The sequence below is a fragment of the Monodelphis domestica genome, chromosome 6, assembly GCF_027887165.1.
Source record: "Monodelphis domestica isolate mMonDom1 chromosome 6, mMonDom1.pri, whole genome shotgun sequence".
NCBI classification, from domain to species: Eukaryota; Metazoa; Chordata; class Mammalia; order Didelphimorphia; family Didelphidae; genus Monodelphis; species Monodelphis domestica.
In genome coordinates this window covers 59,554,139-59,574,333 of record NC_077232.1, presented here as the reverse complement: position 1 = coordinate 59,574,333, position 20,195 = coordinate 59,554,139, and the positions used below count along the sequence as shown (strand labels likewise).

At 41.8% G+C, this 20,195-nt stretch overlaps 1 protein-coding gene and 1 long non-coding RNA gene across 2 annotated transcripts in view; one reads left to right on the top strand and one right to left on the bottom strand.

Annotated features, from left to right (window-relative positions):
* The window catches only part of PARVA (parvin alpha), a 175,370-nt gene that overhangs the window by 133,563 nt on the left and 21,612 nt on the right, over positions 1-20,195 (top strand). The window contains exons 6-10 of the mRNA XM_001367582.4: positions 110-225; positions 8,648-8,706; positions 10,474-10,493; positions 12,785-12,846; positions 15,900-15,968. Of these exons, the coding sequence (XP_001367619.1) occupies positions 110-225; positions 8,648-8,706; positions 10,474-10,493; positions 12,785-12,846; positions 15,900-15,968 (326 nt within the window). The remainder of the gene's footprint in view (positions 1-109; positions 226-8,647; positions 8,707-10,473; positions 10,494-12,784; positions 12,847-15,899; positions 15,969-20,195) is intronic.
* On the bottom strand, positions 4,232-8,700 carry LOC103095331 (uncharacterized). The gene is made up of 3 exons (XR_469384.3): positions 8,454-8,700; positions 6,901-6,985; positions 4,232-6,786 (listed from the first exon to the last, which is right to left on the bottom strand). It is a non-coding gene; the product is annotated as an uncharacterized LOC103095331 (long non-coding RNA).

The window sequence follows — 20,195 nt, the reverse complement described above, 5'->3', positions numbered from 1 at the left end:
TTTTTCAGGAACTGGTTAGACTGGATGACCTCTGAAGACTTTTCCAATTTCACAGGAGTTTGGGATTCCAAGAATAGACAATGATGTTTTTAATTATCTCTCATTTCAGCTGTCCATGCCAAGAGCCTTGTGGCAATCCTGCATCTTTTGGTGGCTTTATCCCAGTATTTTCGAGCTCCAATACGACTCCCAGACCATGTTTCTATCCAAGTTGTGGTGGTTCAGGTAAGGAAGGTGAAATGCTATCTCTACATGGTCTAGATTCTGAGTAACAGAGGAGAGCCCTAGAAAGAAGTCTCAAAAGGGTATGGGTGCTATGTTTATCTGTGTGCATATGACATATGTATAGTGGGTGAATGTGTCTGCCTCTAGGTGGGTAGATATTTGTAGGGGTGGTGTCTATGTACATGCATGTGTAGCCTGTAAATGTGGGGAGTTTGCTGGTAAGGACATGTGGAGGATAGAGTATATATGTGTGCAATATGTTCATTTGAAGCACACATATGTGCTCTATATGTATTTGGATATGTGGTATAGATGAATGTGTTTTTTTAAGTTGGTAGCTAATGCTACCTAGCTCAGAATAATTGGAGCTAAAAGGAACCCATTCCCAGGCTAATAGATGGAATTCCCATTTTTCTAATGTATTATTCATGGGCTCCCTAGAAAAATGGGCAGGCTTTTGATGATAAGTGAACAAAAGTTACTTCATTGTTTATCCCGTGTCAGATCCCAGGGCAGGTAGGTGTGTTCCTGGGTCCTGGAAATCCTCACAAACTCCCACAATTCAAGGCATTTGGCTGGGCTATTGGGGCACAGGCTCTTCAAGAGTATGGGCAGTCTCTTGAGTAGTGTCGACTTAAGGGTGGGTCCCAAGATGGAAAATAGTAGCCACTAAATTCCTCTCAAGAAATCAACCAGTCAATCAGTAAATCTTTATCAGCAGCATCTGCTATGGGTCCAGACCTCTCCAGTGCTCTAAAAGGAGCTCTGAGGATATCAGGCTTTTGGAAGGTTTGTCCGTCAGTTAGGCACTGGTCATCAAGCTTTCTACTGCTTTCTAGGCACTGTGCTAAATTCTGGGGCTAGAAAGGAAGGCAAAAATACCCATTTTCTGAAGTGTCCGTTCCTTTCCAAAGGTGGTATGGGACAGATCCACTTCTTCCCCTCCCCCACTCCAGCCTCTTGTGAGCCCTAAATTCCTCCCATTTAGGAACACCACAACTCTCATCTGCCACCTTGCAGATGGGGCTATGCTAACTTTGCCATTGACTACCTGCATGACTTTGGTAAGTCATCTCATACCTCTAGTCTCAGTTTCCTACCCTGTACCACAGAGAAGCTAGACAAAGTAGTCTTAAAGGTCCCATCTGACTCTAAATGCCATGCACTCTACTTTGCCTTAATAGATTAATTCTAATTGGCAAGAGCCAGGTTTCCTATTCTATTACTAATCCCTCTATCTAAGAGCTATTTCCCTGCCTCTTTAATGGGAGTTTTGGGAAGGGCCAAGGAAAAACCCAAGATTTTATACCTGAGAATCTGGAAGCATAGTCATACCCAACCCATAATATACATAAGGAAGTTGCAAGAGGACACCAGTTTTGTTTTGGGACACCATATTTTTTTAAGGTTATGAGCTCAGTTTGGAACATGTTGACTATAGGACAATAACAGGACACCCAAATGGGAATTTCCTGTAGACAACTAAAAATTGCTATCATTATCACCTTCATCATCATCATAACCATCATTATTATTACTATTATAACTTGCAAGACTTTGTGCCTGGAACTGGGGGATATTGGAACAAGATCATAGAGAGACTAGATTATAGAAAAGAAATCAAAGCTGGAACTGTAGAAATGGACATCTTTGGCTCAGAGGTAGAAGCTACAGAAATGACTTCTGCAAAGGAGGGAGGAAGAGTTAGAGGAGAAGAGAAATCGGGGCTGAGTCTTAGAGATCAGATTGAGTGGAGAAAGGAGCTGGATGAAGAAAAAAAATTGATTAGAGAGACAGGAAGGAATTGGGGCTTCTTCTATTTGGCCCCAAAAGACAAAGCCAGGAGCACTGGGTGAAAACTACAAAGAGATAAATCCTTGTCTTCATGAAAGGAAAGACATCCTAACAGTTGGAGCTGTCCAAAAGTGGAGAGTCTTCCTCAAGAGGTAGTAGGTTCCCCCTTCATTGGAAGTCATCAAACAGAGACTAGACTACCACTTGTAGGCTATATTGTAATGGAAATTCCTTGTGGGATTGGAGTTAAGCTGGTGAAATCCTTTCCAACTGTCAAATGAAGTGCCAAGGGAAAGGAGAGTGGCAAGAAGGAACAGATATTAAATAGAAGTCAAGAAGAATGAAGAACAAGGAAGAAGGAGGGGTGAAGACTTTGGAATATGGATCCAAAGCCCCCAGTGCCCTCTGAGAAGGAAATTTCAATAGCTTGGTGAAGGATAGAGAGGTGAACAGGTTTAATCAGATTACAGGGTTGCAGGGGAGCAGTGAGTGGTTAGGAAGTCACAGCCATTTGTCATGGAAAGATGGAAGAAACATTGACAAGTAACTCAAGGGGCTTTGGGGATCAAATAAGCAATGTGGGAGTCTTTTTGTTAAAGGTGGCCATTTGTGTGCAAAGAAAAGCAACATGAAATTAAAGGAGAGGAAGTGACCAGAGCTTCTAATAAGAGAGGGCAATAATTTCCAGGGTGGACTCTGTGGAAGTGAAAAGGGATGAGGTCCAGACTTACAGGTAGAGGAGGAAAAAAAACCTCCAGCTCTGAGACCAGAGAAGTGGAAGAAAGAATAGCGAGATGGACAATGACAGTCTCATATTCTCTCAATTACCTAACTAGTGTATGTTCCCTTACTAGACTGGAAGCTCACTGAGGGCTATTCTCATTTAAACTTTGTCTCTCTAGTTACTGAACAGAAGAATTTGCATACACTAGGTGTTTGAAAATGTTTATTGAATAGAATGTCCCTTCTAGGGACACATTCCAGGTTGGCCTTGTTCTTTCTATAATGTGGTATCTAGAACTTAACTAAGACCCAGAACATGGAAAGGAAGTCAGAAGACATCAGTTTACATTTCAAATGAATCACTGGATCTATTTGAGCCTCAGTTTTCTCACATATAAAATGAGGATCCTACCATTCATATTATCTGTCTCAGAGGATTGTTTGAGGAAAGATTTTTGTAAAGCTTAATGCTCTGTAGAAACATTAATTCTCATAGTAAAGACAAGTGTATTTATGGATAGCTCTTGTTAAGAGCAGGAGCTCTTAACCTGGGGTCTGAGATAGATTTCAGGAGGTCCATGAACTTGCATAGAGGGAGAACATTACATCTTTATTTTCACCAACCTCAAACTGAAGTTTAACATTTCCTTAGATTATGAATTTTAAAAACTATTCGGGGAAAGGTCCATAGGTTTCACAAGACTGCCAAAGGGGTTCACCAAGTTTAAGAACTCTGTGCTAGAGGATCTCTATGAAGTCAGAGGTGAAGTCTCTGAAAAGAGCGGCAAGAGGCATTCGGGACTTAACAAGACAAATGAAAGTCCCAGAAAGGCAATGGGTGAAAATAACTGGAAACAATGAGAGATGAAAATAAAGACTGCCAGTAGCATAGAGAGCACAGGTGAAAGTAAGAGGAGCATGAGTTTCTATCAAGCCGAGTGGCAAGAACTCTGCAACTTTGTTGAGCTCAGATTTGTAGCTTAAGAGCAGGGAATGGAGATGCTGAAAATTGGTGCCATGGCCTTGGTAGTAGCAAGGTGTTGGGGTAAGAGAGCATAGAGCATGAACCTGGCATTACTAAAGTAGTGTACTATGAAGCTGAAATGGGCAGGCCAGGGTAGATAAGAGAAGCCTAATGGCATGACTCCAGTGGGAAGGGCAGAGTATTTAGTTGTTCTGATCGATCAAACTATAGTCAATTATTTATAAGGGCAGCAGGGTGGCTCAGTAGAAAGAGAACCAGACCTGGAGATGGGAGGTTCTGGGTTAAATGTGGCCTCAGACACTTCGTAGCTAGGTAACCCTGGGTAAATCACAACTCCAATTGGCTAGCCCTTACTGCTCTTCTGCCTTAAATCCAATTGATTCTAAGTACTAATTTTAAGACACAAAGTAAGTTTTTTTTAAAACAATTATTATGTCCCTTCTTACTATGTGCTGGCACTACACTGGGTTTTTAAGCAATGTCAGGAAGGGAGCTGATGAGAGAGAGAGAGAGAGAGAGAGAGAGAGAGAGAGAGAGAGAGAGAGAGAGAGAGAGTCTTGACCTGGGATAGAGAGAAGAGTTAGGGCCCCATGATAATAAAGTCCAAGGCCATGAGAGGCCACAAGGGATGTGCAGTTATCTTCTCTTTGGTCTACAGTGTAAAGATTAAAATTCTAAATCAATACAACAGAGTTCTTTTCTCTTTTTTCCAAGCTCCTTTTTTGCAAGCCAAGTCAAGGCTTTGGCTCCTTTCCCAGAAGCCTGGTATCCCAGAAAGTTCCTCCTGTGCCATATACAACTTTACAGTCCATTTGTCCAGTACTAGTGCATGGTACCAATAATAATAATGACAGCTGACATTTATGTAGCACTTAGATGCTTACAGAGCCTTTATATGCATTATGTGAGTATAGTAGCTCCTAAGCAGCATTTTCTCTTTAGAAAATAAAAGCTTCCTTTCCTTGTCTAACCCCAGTCCATTCTTTTTGCTCACCTTTCTTACTTCACTAATTTGTAGAAATCTTTTTCTCTGCTTATCTCCAAAGGTCAGAACTAGGACCTGTGAGGGGAAGTTACAGAGAAGCCCTCAGTATCAGGATTTTCTAGCAATTAGAGTGGTCCAAAAATGGGATGGGTTTCCTCATGAGGAGTGAGTTCCTTGCCACTAGAAGTCAAAGATGTTGTAGGAGGGGACTCATGCTTTAAATAAGGGTTTAACAGATTACCTCTGAGGTACTTTCCCATTCCCTCTTTTACCTCATACAGAGGTACTTTCCCATTCCCTCTTTTACCTCATACAACAATTTCCCCAACATTTTCAATTGCTTATAAACTGTGCCTCCAAGGGAACTCTCATGTCATCTTAGCAATTTCTAGCATGTCTCTCAGTCAACATTATTTCTCCAAGCCCTTGGCATGAGCATTGGGGAAGAGAATGGATTGCTGTTATGAAGATGTAGCCATTTCAAATCCCTTTTTCATGCCTTATTCTGAGTTCAAAAGAAGACATCAGCTGGCTTGGTTGGGTTGTTGTTGTTTTTTTTTTCTCCTGAATACAGTTTTGTCAGAGAGATAGAGAAAGTAGGGCATATTACATAAATGGCATTGAGGCAATTCAGATTTTAAAAGGTTTTTTTTTTTCCATTATCAAGTTAAACATGCACAAAGCTAAAGGCAGAGGTGTCAGCAGGAATTCATTTATTGAAATACAAAAGGAAATATTCCAGGCACAAATACGTGCTAATGTGTTCCCACTAATCAGCTGGCTACTTAGGAGTCATTTTCACCCAGATGTTCTTGCTTTGTACAAAGCCTTCAGTGATCAGACATAATTAAACACTGAGGTTATATATATATATATATATTAGAAGGGAAAAGTGGGTAGGTGATGTATAGCCCATATGGCCTAGGTTCTGAGGAAGATCTTTTCCCCCCTCCTTTGACTCTGCATTCTCATGATTTAAGTGTGATAAATATCTTGTCGTTTTAAGTTTGATTCATCTATTAAGTTAGAGCGGACTTTTGGGGCCTCCTAATCCAGCTCCTTCTCATTTTATCAATGAGCCCAGAGAAGAAAAATAACTTAAATAAGATCACATTGGTAGTAAGCAGTAAGGCTGGAATTGAAATTCATATTCTTGGCAGACAGAATTCTTCCCATCCTGCCATGCTCCTCCCCTTATAAAGTAGAAGCTGACTCTGGCTTTTATAAGGACCAGCTCCCCAACTTTCACTAAGTGTTTACATGCAACATGAATCATAACTCCAGGAGAACACAACATCCCCAAAATCATTTCCTACCTTAGGAAATGCTAATTTTTTCATTGACATTACATTTGCCTCTTTTGGGGGTTTCCCTTCCTTTCCACTGACCAACAGCTGATATTCTTTCTCATGCTCTATTTTTCTCCCTCCCAGAAAGTAGTAGGACACCCTTCCTGGAGGTAGGCAGGCAGTATTTTTTAATAGAAAATTTACTATAAAGCAATCTTTGAAAAAACAGCCATGTATAGAATACTCAAAAGCAGAGCAACTAGCATTTTCCTTGGCCCCATTTTTTTATAAGTGATTTATATGTAAACCTAATTCATGTGTGCCTAGTAAACTTACAGGTTTCCTAGAAGCCAATAAGGATGTTAGATGATATGTATCTGGATCCAAAAAGGTCCTAACTCTGAGAGATTAACCCTTCAAACAAGGGTGTTCAGCAGAATTGTTAGGGCATGCATCATTGTTTTAACAGGTTGGTTCGAATGTGTTCAACAAGATCTAGAAATTGAGAAAATTCTAAACAATACAGAACCATCAGAGGCCAGGGACAGTGTCACTGACACTAATTGGAATAGTGAATAGTGGGCTGAACTGGAAGAAGTGAAATTTGGTTAGAGGGAGATGTTAAGTCCTACACTTGGGCTCCAAAAGTCAATTGTGCACAAATACAATAAAGGAGGACAAAGCCAAAAAGATTGTTGTTGTTGTTGCTGTTTAGGAGATCACATACTTCATTGTGAAGCAACTGTATGACACAGCAGATGAAAAACCAAATAGAAACTTAGACTCTGTTAATAGAAAAGAACAGCCAGATTAAGGCAACTGATCATTTTACTGGCCTCTGAGGCATTCCTCAGTCAGACTAAATTGTGGATGTCTTCAAATGAAGGCTAGATGATTACCTGCTGAAGGTCTTGTAGAAGAGATTCTTTTTTCAGGTAGAGTGTTGGGTGGTGCCTGAAGTACCAGTTCTGAGATTTGGTGGTTCTTTGGAAAATATGGCAAGGAGAAAGAGAGGGAAAAAATAGATGATAAAGAGAAATGGTTGCAACCACCAACTCCAGGAAACTTAAAATTGCTTTCCCTTTCTCTTTCTTGCTACCTGGTTGTCTTCCATCAGAACTATCTTCCACTATGTAGGTTTAATTTGGCTGCCTTGGTGTGGATTTGAATGGCTAGACCTTGACTTTCCCAACCATGCTGTGTCCTATGTTTGCATTTGATGCAATCACCCCATCATCACAAAGCTAGACCTCTGTACTCTTCTAAACATTCCCCATGATGCTGTTCCCTGCACCCACCTATTGCACCTATTACCCTTCCATTGCCCCTGTATACACCAGCAAAGTTCCCAAAGTCTCTATTTCAGCCAATTAGAATCCATTAGGTTGTAAACTCCTCGAGGGCAGGGACTATCTTTGGATCCACAGTGCTTAGCACAGTGTAGGTATCTCATAAATATTTACTCAATTGAATTCATTCCTCCTCCATTCAGAAACCTCTAGTGATTCCTCATTGTCTGACTATAGAATAGAGTTGAAACTCCTTGGCTTGAAATTCATGGTTCTCCCTTGCTCAGCCCCCTTCTAGCTTTGCATCAACAACTCTTACTACTTTCCCACACAAACCTTCCTAGATAGATCAATCTTCCTACCCCAAAAATATATACTTGGTGTTTTCAGGACATAGCCTACATCACAGTGAGATGTGAGAAAAGGATTTTATACATTTTCAAATACTGGAGAAAGCGAAGAAGATACTGTCATCCCTATCTTTGCTGTCCCACCCACACTTCCTTCTCTGAGGCCAATCAAGTCCTTCACATTCTTCAAGACCCAGCCTCTCTCTAAGTCTTTCCTAATCACTGTCTACATGGAATCTCCCTTCTCTGGCCTCCAGTCTTACTACTTCTCATTTATCTTACACTATTTATTCTTGTTTGTCATTTCCTGACTCTGTTTTGCCTCTTTGCTAGATTCGGAATTCCATGAGGACAGTGAAGTCCCTTAAGTCATCTCTATATCCCCCATGATGTGCCTAGCACATTGATGATGTACTATGACAGCTTTAATGATAGCCTTGAACATAGAAAGTGCTCAGTAAAGATTTGTGAATTGGTTATTCCCAACAAGTACTTTACTTATACCCAGGAAGTAAGCCAGTCCCAGGTAGAACTTGAAATAATTATTAAATTATTTCATATTCATATTCAATAAATTATTAAATTAAATAATTAAAAGCCTCCATATATTTCCTAATTTAAAGAAAATGACCCAGATTGGTCATGGGAAGGTTCTAGTTTTCCCCAGATACCATGCCCTTCTCTGCTTTTCTTTGGCAGTGAGTATCTTCCCACTAGGGAGAAGGCACGCCCAGATCTTCAGTACATTTCATCTTACTGCCCATTACTTGAAGAAGTGAGCATTTTGCTTCCAGCAAAGAAAGAACTACCTACTTGTTGAGGCAAAGCTTTTAATTGCCTATGAGTGGAAACTGTACAATCCTCATCACTGAAAGCCTGGAGCCCAATTTTCTTTCTAAGCCCTGACTCTTCTCTGAGGGTACTTCTTAGTCATTGGTAACTTTCTCAATCTTATGAGCCCTGAGCTGAGTTTTTTTTTAATCATCACTTTTCCCCCCTTGTTTCAGAAACGGGAAGGAATCCTCCAGTCTCGGCAAATCCAAGAGGAAATAACTGGTAACACCGAGTATGTCAACACTATTGTTGCCAGAAGTTCTGTAATGGAACACAGATGTTTCTCAGAAATCCATCCATTTGCTGATATTTAGCTTTCATTTATTGGGGTTCCAGGAGGGATTACAATTCAGCCAATGATTATAGCTTAGCCTTTTGCATGCATTCAAAACATGCCTTTCAATACCAAAGGCACAGAGTTGGGTGGGGAATGGGAATTAGCAGCGATTTGGAAAAGGCTCATTTTGTGGCACTGCAGGAAAAATACACCCAGAAAACCCAAACCAGCATGAAATCTTCATGCCATAAACATGGAATTGAATTAAGATTTTTAACCTTCAAAAACCATAATTTTCCATTTTCTGAATCTGATTTATTTGGTCAAGTTCCATAACTAAAAAGAAGGGAGCGGGGAAAAATCTTTTCTAAATCTAGATTTTTTCATTTGCCTACAAGCAGCATTTAGAAGTTGAATTATCCTAGCATGCCTAAAATGATGTTTTCCTGGGTTAAATAAGAAAAGAGGACAAAAGGAGGCAGTGTGAATTGGAAAGAATCCTAGACTAAAGAGTCAGAAGACCCTGTGTGACCATAGGGAATTAGTGTCCCTTCTTGTAACCAGAGAATTAAAGACAAATGGGACCATATAGTTCAGAGCTAGAATTCAGCATAGTACAAAGGAAAAAAAAAAAACCTTGGACTGAAGTCAGAGAATTCTGTTCTTATCTCTTCATGCCTATGAAAATTTGGGAAAGTCATTTTTCCTCTCTGGGCCTCAGTTTATTCATCTGTAAAATGAAGAGGTTGGATTAGATGGGGTCTGAGATGTCTTCTAGCTCCACAGTGATGATATAATGCTAGAAGACCCTCTTCCAACTTGTGCTGTGTATTTGGAGCCTCCCTGGGATCCTTGAGTCTATTGTTCTTTCCTACAAATTGTTCCCTATAGTCCCCATTACTATGAATAAGGACATTCACCCAAGTGTTTGCATTATTCAAAATCACACTGCATACATGTTTCCATTGGGCTGGAACCCAATTGTACATAGCAATAAGTGTGAATTGTATGGATTTGAAAATATGGGACCACTTCAAGAGCTGCATTATTTGCACTATTGGGGACCTGGCTATCATGGAGATTCCTTTCAAATATGTCGGTTGGCATTAAGTAACCGTCGAGTGAGTAAGTAACAATTTCAATTCTAAAATCCTGTGATTTTCTGATTTTGCTTAAAGCACAAAGTGGCTTTTGAATAGCTGACATGCATATAGCACTTTCAGGTTGGCCAAATGCTTTCATTCAATTATTCTCTCATTTGAGCCTCAGGACAGCCTTATGAGGAAGATTCTATTTTCCCCACTTTTATAGCTGAGGCCCAGAGAAATTAAGTTATTTACTTGTGGTCAGTAGTCATAGAGCTAATTAAGTGTCCAAGGCAGAATTTGAACCCAAGTCTGTGCCCCTCTAAAATGGCCTTTCAGCCCAGCTGCTCAGGACTCTGTTGTACTAATGCCAGTGTCAGTCAGCTCTTTGATGGGGGAAAGGAGAGAGTAGATACACAAGTCCCATAATTGCAGCCTCCCTCCTAAAGCTCAGTGACAAGAGGCTTTTTGAGTTCTTCCAACAAAAGAATGGCTTCTAATCCACAGTGGTCAGGGCTAGGAGGGTGGGATTAGACTAGCCAACTGAAGATACCCTAGAAGGTTCTCTTGATGACCAAAAAAAGCACATCCAAAGGGAATGAGAAGCATGTCATTCTCTCTCTTGTTTTTACCACAGGGCTCTATCGGGAAGGCATGGTAAGTTTCAGAGAACTGACATCTCTGGCTTGTGGCTGCCAAGAATGCGCTGCGGCAGTCGGGCAGTTTGCATGCCACGGGGAGAGATGGGCCACACTGCAGCTGCACGGGCACATGTGTACTCCACAAGGGATGGCAGCTCCCAAGGGGGTCCCTAAAGGGATGCTTTCTCTGTAGGACATCTGGTGCTCCCCACAGCCCTCCTAGAAGTCACTAGAAGGCTGCAGGCTACTTTTCTGAAGTTCTGCTCTCTTCACTTCCCAGGGGGCATTTCCCTCTGTACTTTAAAGGAGAAAGAGGCAATATAAGGCATTGTTGGAGGTCCCTGATTCAAGGCAGACAAGCCACTTTACAGGCTTGGGCTGCCCTCACCCCATTCCAGTGCCTCAACTTGCTTTGATCATGGTCTGCTTGCCCACCCACCATGCTCCCCTGCCTCCTCTATGAAGTTTGCTTTCCAACACTGTTGGAGCTATTTAGCTTGCTAGCTCATGACTGTGTCAGTGGAACATGACTTATAAGAGTATGTGGATATCCCCTACTTCATTCTCTGGGGCAAAAGGAAATATTGGAGTCCAAGCAGCCTGAAGAAACCCTGTCATGGAGTGGAAAGATGCTGAACATTGGACCATGAAGTCCTGACCCTACTCAAGAATTTTCAATGACTCCCTATAGTCTTCAGTTTAAAACACAAACTCCTCAACTTGATATTTAAAGCCCTGGATGATCTGTCTCCAAGCTCATTTCACATTCTTCCCCTTCATATTCTTTACCTAACTTTATTGATCCATTCAGATTAACCTACTTACCATTCCCTACCCTCCAGGAGCTTACATTCTATTGGAAGGACTCAACATGTACACGGAGAAATACATAATGATTGTTAAGAAGAGCATAAGAAACAACAATTAGGATCAATAAAGTCATACCATAGAAAGTGGTACCTAAACTGAGCTTAGAAGGACCTCAATGGAATTGGAATGTAGTCCCTTCTTACCGCCTTTTTCCTCTTTTTGAATCCCTGGCTTTCTTCTAAACTCAGTCTGGACACCATTTCCTATGAGATGACTCTTCTGAATCTCCCTAATTGTTATTTTCTTCTCTCTCTACTCAGTGATCACATACCTAGTTATCTGTGTGCATGTCGTATCCTCCAAATAGAATGTAAGCTCTGGAGGGCAAACACTGTTCTTTGCTTTTGGCCTTTGTATACTTAGCACTTCGCTCTTAGTAGGGACTTTAATATGTTTATTGAAGGGGGTTGAAGATCTGTAGTCGATACCCATGTGATCACAGATGCCATGGGACCAAATATTCAACAAATTCTCCTTCCTCTAATCTCTCTAAGATTGAGAAATTATAAATAAGCTCATCTGGTCTAGTCAGAGAGGCTGCATTAGACCAGATCTGACCGCAGCAGTGTCAATTAGTCCCAGTTCTGGTGCACACATTGTGTGTGGGCTGTGGAGCAAGAAGCATGGCATGTCCAACAGTTACCCAGAAACTCCAGTGCTCACCACAATGAGCATGCCAGGAGAGGAGAATCAGGATGAAATAACAGGAGTCTCATGGCTGTATCGCATCTCCCACCCTCAGTGCTCCTCTCTCCAAGGGTCATTCTACTCATTCTCAACATATACTTAAAAAATAAAACAACCTTTACCTTCCATCATAGAATTAAGGCTGTGTGTTGGCTCCACAGCAGAAGAGTAGTAAGGTCCTAGGCAATGGGGGTTAAGTGGCTTGTCCAGGGTTGAATATCTAGGAATTATCTGAGGCCAGATTTGAACCCAGATCTTCCCATCTCTAAACTTGACTCTCAATCCCCAGAGCCACCTAGCTGCCACTCCACCATACTTTCTCACCACCAAGTAGAAGCCAAGGCAATAAAGATATACCAGCCACTATGTTAGCATCTAGCTTCCTTGTTAACTTGCAGGATTTGCCTACATCCCTTATTTTAGATATTCAGGCAAACCCACCAAAGGGGCTAGGAGTGTCCAAGGGAAATCTTCCATCTATAATGACTAGGCACCACCATTTGCTATGCTCTCTATTCTATCTTCATGCTTTATAATGCCTTTATTTTCTTTGTTATGTTGGCAATGGACAAGTGGTATCAAGGGCCATTGATTGTTTTCCTCATCTGTAAAATGGGAATGGCAATACTTACCCTATGCTAACTCAAAGAGTGGTTGTAAGGGGAATGATGAGCCCTCTAGAAATGGTGGTTCTTACATGCAATGAAACATTGATGTGGCTGATGGTCTGAGCATTTCTCTGTTTTCCAGAACGTGATGCCTTTGACACCTTGTTTGACCATGCTCCAGATAAGCTCAACGTGGTGAAAAAGGTGAGAAGATGTTTGTGTTGAAATACAGATAACTTGGGGGCAACTGGGTAGCTCAATGAATTGAGAGCCAGGCCCAGAGATGGGAGGTCCTGGGTTCAAATCTGGCCTTAGACACTTCCCGGCTGTGTGACCCTGGGCAAGTCACTTGACCCCCATTGCCTAGCCCTTACCACTCTTCTGCCTTAGAACCAATACACAGTATGGATTCTAAGACGGAAGGTAAGAGTTTAAAAAAATACAAATAACTTAAAAAACCAGATAATTATGAGGAGATGGGGAGAAATACATTTATTGAGGTTCCTAAATCCAGTTATGGAAAACTCACCCCAACAGTGCTTAGAATGCTGCTGCTTCTCTGAGGGCCTCCCAAGAGTCAGATTGAGAAAGCAGATGCTAATTGTTTTCCCCCTTGAAGTTGGTTGCAAAGCTAGTTCAGTGACACAGACTTGTAACCCATGGTTAAGTTGACTTTGAGAGTGCCGGGCTCTTTGCAAGAACAATGGTTCTTTGAAATGGCTCCCAGCCCTCTTCTTCCCCAATATGAGGCCACCATGGTAACTCTCTGTATACCTTCTTGGGTGTGGAGGAAAGAAAGCCAAGCATCTCATGCCCCTGCCTCCCTGGCCTGAGCAGCATTCTACCTTCTCTCTACAAACTGCAGCACCCTCCTGGCTGGCCCCCATGCCAATTCCTGTGCCAAGCAAGAGCACAAAGAAGGAAAGACTTGTGGATGCAAGATGGTGCTAAGCACAAAGTTAATGCTTTGGTTCAAAAGCACGTTCTGATATTGTCTGTGGCTTTGGGCAAATGACTCTTTAAGACTGGAGCCCTTTCCTTGTCTGTGATTTTGGGGATGATACTTTGATTACTTATTACTCACCTTATAGGGTTGATGTCAGGAAATTATTATTTGAGAGCATGAGCTCTTAACCTGGGGTCCCTGAACTTGGTTTTATTAGTTTGATTATTTATATTTTCAAATATTTGGATAACTATATTTCCACATAATTGCTTGCTATTATAATCCTAGGTATTTTATTTTATGTATTTAAAAGTATTCTGAGAAGAAGGGCCATTGATTTTACCAGCCTACCAAAGGGATCAATGGCACAAAAAGTTTAAGAAACTCTATTATCAAGGTAGAAGTGAAGCAGTAAAGGATCAGAGTCGAATCAGCAAGGCATGCTTTCAAATCCTGCCTCAGATATGTCCTGGCTGTTTGGTTCTGGCAAGTTACCTAAACTTCTCTGAAACTCAATTTTCCTCATCTGTAAAATGGAGATAATAATAGTAGCCATCTCAAAGAGTCATTATGAGGGCTAAATGATGTGATACACATGGAAAGTGCTTTTGGAAACCTTCAAGTACTTTAGAAGGGTGAGCTATTGTTATTAGACTATAGAATACGACAAAGGTGTGTTATTGTCATATCTTTTCCACAATATCACAGGATGACATGCAAAAGGCACAAAGCTAGAATCACAATGGATGACCAAGTCAGGTCTTGAAAACTGGGAGCTTAGGATTGAATCTAAGGAGATGAGGGATAAATATAAGTCTTATACTTGGTACAAAAAATCAGTTTCATAAATATAAGATAGGGGGAGACAGCCATGTCTTACACAGGAGTTCTGAGAATCATTGAATGGGATTAGAGGACTGTAAATTCCACATGAGTCAGCAGTGTAATATGGCAACCAAGAAGAGCTATCGGAACCTTAACATTGATGAAGAACCTCATAGCTTTCATGAATAGGCAAAGAGTAAAGAAATTCCACTGTTCTGTGCCATCACCAGATCTCCTCAAGGGTATTAGGTTCCATCTTGGACAGAGTAGTTTAATCAGGATATTGATAAGTGGGAAGGATCAAAGTATACAGAGGAGAACAAATCAAAATGATAAAGGGCCTTCTGAGCCCATGACCTATGAGGATCCATTGAAGGGAACTGGAAATGTTTAGGATAGAGGAGACTCAGAGGGCAAAATTTGAAAGGCCAAAATCATGTAGAGACTAGATTTGTTTCAGTTGACCCTTGAGAGCCAAGCGAGAAGCTAAGACCTTTAAATGAGTGTATTCAAACAGTCACACTAAATGGAAGTTGCAAAGTTTGATGTCATTCTCTCTCTCTCTCTCTCCCTCTCTCACACACACATTCACACACATATACTTCCTAACAGAGCTGTCCAAAAGTAACCTGGGCTGCCTAGAGAGGTGATGAGTTTCCCTCCTTGGAGGTCTTAAAACAGGAGCTGGAGAGCCATTTCTTATAATAAAGATTTCTTTCATGTATTGGTTGGACCACATTGATTGCTCAGGTACCTTCTAACTCTCAAAGTCTGTGATTCCTGACCCTCAACACTGTGTGTGTCACTCACCCATACAGTACTGACCACTGGAGTATACACCTTGACCACTCCTTTTCCCTGGTCAATCACATTGAGCAGGCAAGTTAGCATCTGACAAATATCCCATACTCAGACAAATGGGCCATCTCCCAAACCCCTAACTTCAAATCCTCAGCACAGAGTCATCGTTCCTTCCACCAGAAACATGGTAAAAAGAAGCTTTCAAAAAACCTTTTGGGTAGGTAGGACTGTATTATACCTATTTTCCAATGAAGAACCCAACAAAATCTAGAGAGGTTTAGATGTCCAGCTCAAAGTTACCTAGCTAACCTGGGCAAGTCACCAAAACTCTCTGAGCCTCAGTTTTCCTCATCTTTAAGATGAAGATAATAGTACCAATCTCAAAGAGCCATTAGGAGGGTTGTTATGAGGGTCAAAGTTGGCCAGCCTTTTTGTTAAGTTGACAAAAGTTTCTTTTCTTACAAAACTAATAGATATTTGCTAAATGTTACCTCCTTCTTCCTAAAATCTCCTAACTTCAGAGTACTATTTCTTCAGCTGAACCAATGCTTCCTTCATTACAGTCCAGTTGACAAAGAAATGAGCTGAGATTTAAACATGGTCTCCTTCCAAGTCCAGTGGGATTTTTTCCTGTCCTCAGTACACATGAGAAGCCATTGAATGTGCCTGATATCTTGTTTTTCAGACACTCATCACCTTTGTAAATAAGCATCTGAATAAGCTGAACCTGGAAGTCACAGAACTGGAAACCCAGGTAGGTCATCACCTGGAGCCAAGCCAAGCAAGTAAAGGGGAAAACGATGATGATGTCAGAGATGGTGCCATGTGGGATCAGGCTAGACCAGTAGCACACTAAGACCCTTCAGTTGCACAGCCTGGGTCAGAGATAACATGGAAATTGTAGCTGACTGGGGGGGGGGGGTGCAAACCAATGATATCTCAGAGCTAGGTACAGTGAAGAAGAAGGGCAACCTTTGCCAGTGATGATAGAGGAATTGCAGAGGGGTGGAGACCAGACCGGTGTAAGGATAATTTTAGCATTGTGACCTAAACTATATCTAATTATTGGTTGCCATGGGATATCCCAAATAATAAAATACCCAAGTCAGCTGGAAATTATGGTGATTTTAATTAATATAGAGAGAAGGAATTAAGGAGAAGAGAGAGAGAGAGAGGAAAGAGTTAATTTAAACTGTTCTGGCTCAGGCTGAGTCAGGCAGGAGTTCAAGGCCTTGGCCAAGGGGGCCTCCCCTGAGAGATAAGGGAAAAGGGAGTCAGTCTTATCACTCACCACAAGACCATCTCAAGGAAGCTGTTTGAGGGAGCTCCTCCAGGCTTGAGTTCCAGGCTCAAACTGGTGCCCAGGCCTGCTCACAGGATGTCACCAGCCAGATCCACCTCTCCAGAGAAAGAGACAGAAGAGAGGAAGTGGCGTGCCCTATATAGACAGTTTTATGTCACTTTCCTGCATCTCATCTGTACCAATGGTAGCTTAGCTTGACTTAGGACAGCCCAGGGGTCTGTCAGCTGTTTCTGCACATGTCTGTCAAAGGCCATCCTCCTAGATACTTAATCCTTAAGTATGGGTGCAGACATTCCTGACCTTGTTAGACTAAGTAGGGTGGAGCAATGTAGAGTTCACAAGACATTCCTGATTCTGTTAGACCAAGTATCCCCATTGATACAATCAGGAGATTACAACTTTATCTTCCCCTAAAGTACGGTCTGAGTTGGGTGGAGTAGTTTTAAAGTTCACACTGGGTCAGTGGTGACATAATAGCCACAGGAGGCAGAAGCAGATCAGAGAAGATGTAGGAGCTGTAGGTGGGACCACACTAAGCCAATGATGTCATAGGAGCTTTAGGTTGAGTATAACAAGGTTGAGTGAGCAATGAGGGGGTCAGGGAGAGAATAGTGAGAAGGCAGGCCAAAACCAGTGAAACCACAAGACTGATGAAGTACAGACAGGCTGGACCTATGAAGACAGGAGCCACTGTTCTATTCATTCATTTGTAGCTCTTAGCTGCTCTTGTTAAATCCCAAACCATCAGGCCATTGGGAGCCTATACCCATCACCTGGGGAGGTCTCCTTGAGCTGACTTAAAAGCTTGAGGTATTTGTTCTGTGCCAGAAAGTCAGCTGTGTGGGAGGTCAGTGTGAACGTGGAATGCATGCATGGATGGTGTGCTTACACACACACACACACACACACACACAAACACCCACTTCAACTTAGCTGGAGTATCTGTGCCCAGGCTACAGTATGGAAAATATGCTCAGGATCTGAGAGTGTGCCTATGGGCATTTCCTAAACTCTTTGCCAACTTTTGAGTTTCTGTAATTAATGACGGTTCTCTGTGTATTTTTTAAAAAAGAATTTCAAGGAGGAAGATGTGTGGGGGTGGGAATAGCTGCTTTGGAAGAAGATGGTGATGATGTCCTTTGGCAAGAGTGTGCTTGGATGTTCTAGGATGTTGTATTTGGCTCTTAATCCCTCTCATCACTACCAGTGCAACCAGGGGAGAGAGAGGGAGAAGGAAGCCAGGCTCAGAAGGCAGCTGCTGTAAAAGCTAGGGACCTGAGCAAAAAAGCAGTGAGAAGAGCACTTTGGGGATATGAAATCCAAAGATCTCAGTGGTTCTGATGCTGTGTGACTTCAGGCAAGCTGCATAACCCTCTCTGGACTTGCTTCAATTTCTTAATCTGTAAAATGGGAATAATATCTGTCCTGCCTGCTCCTTAAGAGGTGGCTGTGAGGATCCAAGGAGATAACATATGTCTAAGTGGTGCTTAGCAGCTAGACTAGAAGTTTTAAGATCTTGATTTACAAACTTCCTTGCAACCAGAGCTGCTTCTCTTAAGGAACTGAGTTCCCCATCACAGACTTTTCAAGCAAAGAATCCATTTATTTGAACGTATTTTGTTTATAAGCATACATAAATAATATATCCATAAAGGAATATTGATGCACATATTGTTTCACTCAGTAGATTACAAGCTCCTGGAGACTGAGTTATTTCAGTTCCACCTTTCTTTTTTTTTAATTTTTAAATTTTTATTTAGAATATTTTTCCATGGTTACATGATTCATAACCCCCCCCCTCCAGCTCTCTCCTTCCCCTTCCCAAAGCTGACAAGCAATTCCAGGATTATACCTGTATCATTGTTCAAAACATATTCCCAGTTCCACTTTTCTATCAACCAATCCACAAGTATTTTTAGGCACCTACTCTGTGTTAGGTCCTGGAGATTTGAGTACAGAAAATGAAACAATCCCTGTTCCTAAGAAGTTTACATTTTAATGAGTTAAATGAGTACACATTTAAGTCTAAAAATATAAAGTGAATGACTGCAAATGAATACAATATTATTAAGTAGAAGATAATTTTGGAGGAAGGATTTTCATACTCGGGGGATCAGGAAAGACTTCATGCTCAACCTGCATCTTAAAGAAAAGGGACTCTGTGAGGGGGAAAGGAGAAGACACCCAAGTCAGGCATGGGGACTACCAGTACAAAAAGGACAGAGTTCTAGAGATGCAGGAACAGAGAGACCAGTTTGGCTGCATTACAGAATACAAGAGCAATGTCCCATTTCCTAGCTCTTGTGACCTTGGGCAAGTCACTTACTCCCAATTGCTTAGCCTTTCCTGTTCTTTTGCCTGGGAGCTGATACCTCATATCTACCCAAAAACAGAAAGTAAAGGTTTAAAAAAAAAATAACATCCACTAAGATGGACTGGACCAAGTTTGTGTGGGGGTTAAAACTAAAAAAGGGGAGTTTGTATTTTATCCTAGAGGCAATAGACAGCCATTAGAGGTAGTTGAGTAAATTGGTTGAGTCTGATTAATGTGGCAGCTGGATGGACTTGGAGGGAGACCATGTGCCAGTAACCTAGATGGGAGGTGATGAAGGCCTGAGCTATAGCCCTGTATCCCCCCCAGTGCCTGGCATGTAGTAGACACTAAGTGCATACTGGGCAATCAAGCCAGCTGTAGGGGGGTTTCGGGTTTCAGGTCAGGGTTGGACAAGATGACCTCAGCTCTTGTAAATCTAGGATTCTAGGACTCAGTGCACGGTCAGTCGTGACATAAGTGCACTGTGTTATTATGGTTAGATTCAGAAGTGCAGGAGAGGCATTGTTCTCAGGCTTCTCTGGAGCAGACGATTTGTATCTCCCTGACAGCTTGTAGGTCTTTTTTGCTTTGGTGAGGTCACAATCGAATAATTCCTTCCAGAAAAAGCATTAGTGGTAAGCATAAGAATCGTGAGCTGGTGGCTGGTCATACTCTTCCCGCCTGGACAAGGCTGAGCTCGCCCTCTCTGGAAGGCAGAAAAGGTCCCTTCTCTCCCCTTCCAACAGGATTAGTCTCAGAGCCATCCAACTGGCCAGTTAAGAAGCACCTAGACTAAGGGGCTTCCATGTACCCAGCCCACGCTAGGGGGATTATTCCTTGGATATGGATCAGAGGACTTTGCGTAGCTATGTAATCCCCTTGGCAGCAGCTTTGCCTGCGGCTGCTGCTGCTGAAAATTGTACCTCCCACCCACCCAAATCTAGAACAAACTCTCCTATCTTAGTATGGTTCTACTTTCCTACCTAGAAAGCTCTTCCCTTCCCCTTTCTTCTACTTATTCAAATCCTATTCAGCATGGTCTACTGGGAAGGACCCAGAGTCAAGTAGATGTGGAATTCTTCAACTCCACGTCTTGCCTTCCCCACACGCTCCCCCCATCCCTATTTCCCCATCCATAAAAGAGAGGAGGTAGATGTGAGGACCTCTTAAGTTCCTTCCAGCTCCAAATAAAACCAAGGATGCCTCAAGGCCTAATGCAAATCCATCCAGTCTTGCCTGCCCATTCCACCTGGAAGCAGTCTACCCTATAGCACTAACTTAAAAAACTTATTTAAAATTTTCTATATTTATTTATATTTGTTTCTATATTTTATATTCTACATTGTTTTTTCTATATTTCTGCC